This window comes from Crocuta crocuta, unplaced genomic scaffold (assembly GCF_008692635.1).
Source record: "Crocuta crocuta isolate KB4526 unplaced genomic scaffold, BGI_CrCroc_1.0 scaffold31, whole genome shotgun sequence".
NCBI classification, from domain to species: Eukaryota; Metazoa; Chordata; class Mammalia; order Carnivora; family Hyaenidae; genus Crocuta; species Crocuta crocuta.
The window spans coordinates 12,601,740-12,610,059 of record NW_027528362.1 but is presented as its reverse complement, the minus strand read 5'-3'; the positions used below and the strand labels follow the sequence as shown (position 1 = coordinate 12,610,059).

Here is an 8,320-nt window from a genome sequence, read left to right as displayed (position 1 = left end):
TCCCCCCCTCCCCCCTCCTCTGACCCTTCCTGCCCTTTCTTTCTCCTTCCCCCTCCTTCCTCACCCCTTCTGTCTTTTTCTCCTTTACCTTTCTTCCATTTTCGACGCGTCACTCTCCCATCTTGGTGACACTGACAGCCCTCGTGTGGCCACGTGGTGGCGGAGACCTGCTCGGGGCCGTCTTTGTCCCGGCGCTGGGTCTCCCAGAGCCCAGCTCTGCCTGTCTCTGTGGGGCCGGGGGTGCTGGGTCCCCCCCCCAGCGCTGTCCCGGGCACGGAACCCGGGGCCCCCTGGGCACAGACGCACGGGCTCGGGGTGTCTGACTCTCCCCTTCTCTTTCAAGGTTTCCCAGGATTGCAAGGCCAGCCGGGCCCTCCAGGTGAGCATCCTTGGCGGATTGTTCTAGATAATTGTACCACGTCTGTGTGGTTCATGTCCGGAACGTGTTTATTGTGTACATCAGGGTCGCCAGAAGTGGCTGGCGATTTTGTGCACGTTTTCCTAGTTAAGACAGCAAGGCGTCCACAGCTGCCAACCTTCACTGTGTGTCCCAGGGNTTCACTCAGGTCCCCGGCGTGTAGCAGGCCCCTGCCCCTTCCCCGGCCCAGCTCAGCTCTCCCGTTGATGCCTGACCTCAGGCTCCACTCAGACTGTTTTACGTGTCCTTAACGTTTCCACTGTTCCGTGTGGGTTGCCGATGCGGTTCCCGTTCCCAGGCCCTGTGTACCCCTTTTGCTTTTGTTTAGTGACATTTTTTCTTAATTTTTTTTTTAGCATTTATTCATTTTTGAGAGACAGAGAGAGACAGAGCATGGGCAGGGGAGGGGCAGAGAGAGAGGGAGACACAGAATCTGAAGCAGCTCCAGGCTCTGAGCTGTCAGCACAGAGCCCGACGCGGGGCTTGAACCCACGAACCGTGAGATCATGACCTGAGCTCAAGTCGGATGCCCAACCATGTTCAGTGACATTTTTATGCCTTATTCTCTACGTGGAAATAGAATTCACCCTCAGTAGGGTTTTCATTCATGCGGTGAGAATGCTGTTTGCACCATGAGAAACTCACAGGTGTTTTCCCGGCTGTGTGGGGAGTCCCTTTCCTTAAAGCTGACTTGCTCTGACAACATAGCGCGGGTCCTTACCCAGAGCGGGGCCCCTCCCGGGGATGGGCACGACTTATTTTACCCCAAACAGAGTCAGGGAAATTAACGTGTGCAGCGGACGCTGAGCTTGTGCCGTGGTGACGGATGGGAGGTTTTGCTCTGGTTTCAGGCTTCCCGGTGCCAGAGCTCGCAGGTGCCCCTGGCTTCCCCGGTGAAAGAGGGCAGAAAGGTGACCAAGGGTTTCCAGGCACGTCTTTGCCAGGACCGAGCGGCAGGGACGGGTTCCCGGGTCCCCCCGGGCCTCCGGGGCCCCCTGGTCAGCCGGGCCACACAAGTAAGTTCTCTCCAGGACAGGTCGCGCGTGTCCCGTGCGGGGCGGGTGCCGGGGCCGGGCTGGCTGGGTGTCAGGGGCGCTCCCGAGTTCTCGTGTGACACAGGAGGCCAGATGTCCCCGGCCTTGTGAGTTATTTGTATCCCACTTGGTATCTTCGCAACGTGAGTCGCACTACGGGAAGGAATCTTAAACAGTAAGCCCGTCGAAGGACTGAGGAGCATGCGTACCGGCTCTGACGCTCAGGGCGTCCGAGGCAGCTGAACACAGAACACGTTCCTGGTCATCCAGGGACACGGATTGGTACCAACACACACACGCGTGCACGAAGTAGGAAGGACCTGCAGGGGACGGTCCGTGTGGTGACGGAACGCACGACTTCCGAGTCGAATGGCACTTTGTGCGGCTGTTTCTCACGCGGCTCCCTGCAGAGCTGAGCTCGGAGCCTTAACCTCTGGATTCGGTTAAGGGGGCCCTGGGGCCCCGAGTAAAACCAACGCAGAACGTAAGAAGCTTCAGAGGAGTTCGTTCCTGTGGAAATGTGGTGGAGTCTCACTAGCAGCCGGAGCCCCTCAGCGCTGGAGACCCGGGCGGGAGGAAGGGGCGCCACGGCTGCCGGCACCAGGCAGCTTATTTGCCACAATTCAGACAAGTCTTTAAGAAAAGTAGTTCTCGTGGGTGAGGCTCATGCGGAGGCCAGATACGGACTGGAGGGGTGAACTGCCCCCCGCTCCAGGGGCCCATCAGTAGCTTCTCAGCACAAGGCGGAGGCATCTGCACCGCCCTGCCCTGTGCTCACCTGTGCCCAGGGAGCAGATGTCCAGTCTGAGCGCCTTAGAACCACTCAGAAATCACCACCATGTTCTGATTTAGACTTAAAGTTATTAAAAAAGTTTTAATGTTTAGTTTTGAGAGAGACAGAGATAGAGTGTGAACAGGGGAGGGACAGAGAGAGAGGGAGACACAGAATCGGAAGCAGCTCCAGGCTCCCAGCTGTCAGCACAGAGCCCGACGCGGGGCTTGAACTTGAGAACCACGAGATCATGACCTGAGATGAAGTCAGACGCTTGACGGACTGAGCCACCCAGGCGCCCCTAGTTATTCACAAGAATGTAAACTTGCTTTCTTATGAGGGTTGTGAGGGCTTGTGGCTCAGATGAGGCTGGCAGGAGGTGTGTTCTGGAAAAGAAAAGTAGCAAGTGATCTCTGCCCGTGCCCATGTGCCTACAGTTGTAGGATCAGGGAGCTCACACTCCCCGGGCTTGCAGGCCTGGCCATACCGGCTCCTTATGCTCAGATAATGTAGGGGCTGCTCTGAGAAGCATAAAAATGACAAGATTTTGTTCAAGAGTGAGACGGGCCCAGCAGCCTTGGGCGGCCCCTGGGACAGAGCGATCGCCACCTCAGGGCCCCTTACGGCTCGCGCTGACCTCCAGGAGCTCCCGGGAAGGCATAAGTCCCGAACCCACAGATAAAGCAAGAACTCTCCTTTGGACTTGAATTTACACACACTTGAAACTAAGTTTCTCCTCTGAGTTCTGAGCAAAGTCATCAAGCAGGAAGGCTCGGGCCCTTCGTCCAGCCTTCTGTTTGGGAGAGCAAACCCACCGGTCCGTCCGGTGCCTCGTGACCTGGAGAGAGCTGGGCTGGGGGGCCGGGAAGGGTGCTTCCGGCTGCCCCGTCCAAGTCGGGGGGGGCCCAGAGGCAGACTCTGGGGACGGGGCATCGGGTGATGGGTGCGGCCTCTCTGCTGGCCCGCTCTCCCTCCTGCTCAGACCGCAGCTCCCTCTCCAGGCTCCGGGCTGCATGAGGACCCAAGCGCCCGAGCAGGGGCCCCGGGGTAAATTGTTCGCTCTGTCACTTTTCTCCAAGGATACCGGACCAGGAAATGTGAACTCTACCCCTGAGCGTCTGAGCTATGAAGCAGTGCTTTTTCTAGCAGAACCTATGACAGATGGTGTTTCCACGAGTGTCGTTTGTTTTATGCCTCGTTACACACTTGTGCTTAGAATGGAATAGGAGCAAACCCGTAGAGGCGTGTCCCCATGGACAGCCCGCATCTCCAAAATAATGATGACTTTGCTGTAAATTTGCTTAGGAAAAGAAAAAGGAATGAAGTTCTTCAAGTCTCAGCTTTCAGTCTGCAGATGTGCAGGCTCACTTTTCTGGCCGAGTTTATTAGCGTGTAGACTAAGGGTCCAGATGTGTGCCTCACAAGGTGAAGATGAAGGACGTTACAGGCCAGGGCTGATGAACTGGGATGCACTTTGGGATCGTGAAATCGATGTTTTAGTGGTGACCGTCGGCAGTGAGTGGCCGATGGGTGCCGTGCAGGCCTGTGTTCAAGTCAGCACTCCAGGATTGCTTTGAAGCAGGCCGAACCGGGATTTCTAGCACGTACCAAATAGCCTGAGCCTAGTTCGCACTGCAGTAGAGATGGGGTGAAGAGGGGTGTGAGTACCTGGCTTCCGCTTGGTGGGAGGCCCCCTGACTTTGCAATTCTGTTCCAGATGGAATTGTGGAGTGCCAGCCTGGACCGCCAGGGGACCGAGGAGCCCCCGGAAGTCCGGGGCAGCCAGGGTTGACGGGCGAAGTCGGAGAAAAAGGTAAGAGATGCTGATGTTTTAAAAACATGATGACTGTACTTGGGGGTGCGACCTGTGTCTGCATATGGTGGGCGTGAGCTCCCTTACCTGGAACTCACGTCCAAGTCCACTCCTGGGGTGTGTCTCCCTGCAGATCTGCTGGTGTCCCGTTGTTGGGCTTCCAGGAGAGACAGACAGACAGACAGACAGACAGACAGACACACACACACACACACACACACACAGATACAGGCAGACACAGAGACATACAGCAAGACACAGAGACAAAGGGAGATGAAGGGACAGAGACAGACACAGACATAGAGAGACTCAGAGAGACAGACACAGAGAGAGGCAGAGGGACAGAGACAGAGAGAAAGAGAGATAGAGAGACAGACACAGAGACAGAGAGGGACAGCAACAGAGGGACATAGAGACACAGAGAAACACACACAGAGAGAGACACACACACACAGAGAGGCAGAGGGACAGAGACAGAAAGAGATAGAGACAGAGAGAAACAGAGGGACAGAGACAGAGAGAGAGGGGGACAGGCAGAGATAGAGAGATACAGAGAAAGACAGGCACAGAGAGACGGACAGAGACAGAAGAGAGAGCGCTGTCAGCTGGAGGCAACAGGGAGCCCTGGTCCTGACACGTGACTGCTTTACTGTCTACACGGCCAGCAGATTAAGCCCTAAGACTGATACCTCAGTGCAGTCTTTCAGTTCACAGTCTGAGAGTTCCATCCTCAGAGAATGAACATCTTTCTTTCAAGTGAGTCACAGATGGTTCCGGAGCACTCCCCAGCCCTCCAAGCCCTGTCCCTGTAATCGGGGTGGCCGCCCTGGGGTGGCCCCCGCGCCCCCGGCTCAGCGTTGAGGCCACCGTCTCCCACGCCCGCTGCGACACCAGCCCAGCACACACGGCCTCTCTGCACACCCGTGCTGACAGCGGGTTCTCACAGCACCGGCGGAGCCGTCTGAGAGTGTCATGCCCCTTGCACGGTGCGCGGTTGACGTGTGTGTCAACAACCAGAGAGCAGAGCCACCAGGAGACTGCCCCAAACCCAGCCCCACTGGGCACCACTGCTGGTTTTCCACCGCAAAGGTGCAAATGCTGCGCAGAAAACAGCTGCGCTCATGTCTAATTTTGGCAGCCACGTAAACCTCCCCGGTGGGCGTGGCCTTAGAAGCCACCAGGGAGTGCCACCCAGCCTTCGGCGTCCTTAAAATCCAACCCATACTTGGTTTGTAAGGACGTCTCCAGTCACCAGATGCCACTTCCCGAGGTGGGATGTTCCTCCTCACGACACAGGGTCAGAAGCCTCAGAGCTCCACACTCTTGCTGTGGGACGATCACGGGCGGACCCGTGGGACCGCGAACTTGGCGGCCGCCAGCTCACTTGCGCTGTCCCCGTCCCGCGGATGGGCTTCTGTTCGGCCTCGCCTCCGGCAGGGACACGGGCTGTCTGCACTGTTCCCGGTGCCGTTCCCAGCAGTGGGTTGAGCCAGAGAGAAGCACGCACAGGGGTGCCCGGGGTCGTGGTGAGCAGGTCCGGGCAAGGCCAGGGCACACGGGCCGGCCTCTCGCTGCCCAGAAGCAGGGCCTTCTCGGCGCGCAGTGCCCTGACGTGTCCCTAGAAGCCAGGCGTTTTAAGGTTTAGGACACGGGTTTATCGGAGACACCGTATAGCTTTGTGGCTTGGAAGTCAAGACCTCAGATGTTAGGATTTCCAAAAAAAGGCATTTTCTCCCATTTTGTGCGTGCTGCAGGCCCTCTCCCTTTCCGTCCTTGGTATCGGGTCAGGTCCGTGGTCCTGTTTTCCTGGCTTTTCGTTCCTGGGGCTCCCAGGCAGCCGGTAGCCCAGGTTTGAGGTCCGGGCGTTACGGGTGCAGCTCGCTGAAATGCCGTGTCGAAGAGAAGACGGACAGTGTTCCCGACAGGAACAGAACTAGAGCAGGCAGGCCTTTCGGGGCGGAGGCAGGCTGCGCTTCCAGGTCGCCTTAGGGCAAGGCAGCGCCCGTCCCGCCCCTGCGAAGTGTGCGGAGGCCGGGCCCCTGGACCAGCCCATGCCAGTTAGGACCAAGGACACACGCAGCGAAGAAGAACGCTGTTCACGGCGGCCCCGTGTTCCGTTCTGCCGCCTCACTGCGGACGCTTCTGTTGCCGCGCGCGTGAGCACCTCTGTTCCCTCCGCAGGCCAGAAAGGAGACAGTTGCCTCATCTGTGACACAGCAGGACTTCGTGGGCCCCCGGGGCCGCAGGGACCCCCAGGAGAAATAGGTAAGACCCCGGGTGTGAAGGGCCGGGCCAGAGCTTGCTTCTGCGGGTTGGAATCCATACTGAAATGAATCTCACGGCGCAAGAGATCGTTTCTGCATCTAAAACTAAAGCGTTAACACTGAGAATTCAGGCCCTATTTCCAGGATTTGCCCACTTTGTTGAAAGCCCTCAAGGCGACCTAGGATTTTGGCCCCAGAAAGATCTGCCAGGGAGAGGGTGAGAGCACGCGGTTCCCGCGGCTCCGCAGATGCGTTCTCTTGAACCCAACGTTAACGGAATGTTCTGGTTAAAACGGCCCCTGGGGTGTGGGCGGGGCCTTTGTCACCAGCTGCCTCAGTGGTTCGTGTCCACATCTGGGGCCCTTTTCCTCCCGAGTTCGCCTTGGGCGTGTTTGTTATTACCCCATTGGGAGTCTTCAGACACCGTCCGCTTGTGTGAAAATCTCTGTGCTCTTGAATCTTGAAAAGGAAAGGTGTGGGGTTGTTAGGACGCGACTCACCCACGATGTGCCCCACCCCCCCTTGTCTTCCGAAAGGTTTCCCGGGACAGCCAGGGGCCAAGGGCGACAGAGGCTTACCCGGCAGAGACGGTCTGGAAGGATTGCCCGTAAGTAAAGCTGTCTGGGTTGGAGTACTTCTCAGAAGTCGCCACGGAGCCGGCTGACAAAGGTGTATGCTCTCGCATTTGCGAGCGTGGCTTCTGCAGTGTTATTCGGGCGCTGGCCCGGCACGGCTGTGTCTAGCAGTCTAGAACAGTCTAGAATCACTCCGCGTGTCCGCCCGAGGCTGACCAGGGCTGCCCAGGCCAGAGTCGGCATCCCAGCTGCCCCTCTCCTCACCTGGCCAGAGTTCAGTTGCCATGTGCCTGTGTCTAGGGGCGGCGGGTGCTGTGTGTCACCTGCCCACAGGGCAGGCTCTCGAAACACTTGGTTCCGCCAGGGACCCCCCCTAAGCAGCTGCGCCGTTGAGGTCGGCCGCTCTCCTCTTGTGTGAGTGTGGCCATCTCACCAGTAGCTTAAAAACGGGCCGTAAGTTCCGTGCAAGTAGTTTCCGTGGAGAGATGAACACTGGCCTGTTTCCTTCGAGGAGTCTGGAATGTTTCTGTTCTTCTCTGACAGAGGTGTTGTTTTGCAAATTCCTGCCACCTGTGTCTACCCTGGGGACACTTTTGCACATCTAGAAATGACATGCCTCTCTCACGTCGATGTGGGACCTCTCAGTTACATGAAAATCAGCTCCTTAACTTTTCTCGTTTGTTTAAAAAGAAGCCAGTGAAGAGAAGAGAGTGGTCGGCATCTGAGACACTGAAGGGCGATTTTCCTGCATGTGGTCAGCTCTGTTTCTAAAGCGTTTAAACCCGAGGGCCTTGTTCTCAAAGTTTCTTTGTTCCTCTAGGCTCTGGAAGCATTAACAAGTTTCTCCACTTCCTTTCATGACGTTTTTCCATTTTTCCTCTCTTTTTTCTTCTGTCGTGGATCCAAAGTCAAATCTTCGGCATTATCCTTTTTTTTTTCTTTTTTTTTTGATGTAGCTTTAATATTTGCAATCTTTAAGGATGTCCCTGCCATCCTTTCATGATTGTGGGTCGGGACAGAAGTGCGTTGACATAGCCGCGAAGCCGCTGGGATGAAGTGATCCGTCTCCTCCTTTTGAAGTTAGATCTTGGGATTCTGCTTCCAGAACTTCCCTTGTGCCTGGGGAGCTGAGTTAGAAGTTGCAACTGTTTAAAATATTTCTAAATAAATTAGCGGTTCCCATAAGTGGGAAGCCGTGGCTCTGGTGGGGATCAAAGACAGAAGAGCTTTGAAGAAGCAGAAGAAGATGCTTTTAACCTCTGGACATGGTCCTTGTCTACTTGGCCTTCCTGGAAACTTCCTGCCTCGACTCTGCCTGACACCAGCCCCCCAGCCCCAAATCTGACCGAAATGGGACAAGAGAAAGGAGGGAGAAGGACAGGAGGGGACAAATCCTCGTGAAGAAGGAAATAAAGAGAACGCACAAAACCTCTGGGCCCCACGC

The 8,320-nt window shown here is 56.5% G+C and overlaps 1 protein-coding gene across 1 annotated transcript in view; it reads left to right on the top strand.

The window, feature by feature from the left end:
- Nucleotides 1-8,320, top strand: part of COL4A1 (collagen type IV alpha 1 chain) — an 84,900-nt gene that overhangs the window by 43,027 nt on the left and 33,553 nt on the right. The window contains exons 20-24 of the mRNA XM_077754004.1: nucleotides 344-379; nucleotides 1,270-1,434; nucleotides 3,942-4,037; nucleotides 6,219-6,302; nucleotides 6,838-6,908. Of these exons, the coding sequence (XP_077610130.1) occupies nucleotides 344-379; nucleotides 1,270-1,434; nucleotides 3,942-4,037; nucleotides 6,219-6,302; nucleotides 6,838-6,908 (452 nt within the window). The remainder of the gene's footprint in view (nucleotides 1-343; nucleotides 380-1,269; nucleotides 1,435-3,941; nucleotides 4,038-6,218; nucleotides 6,303-6,837; nucleotides 6,909-8,320) is intronic.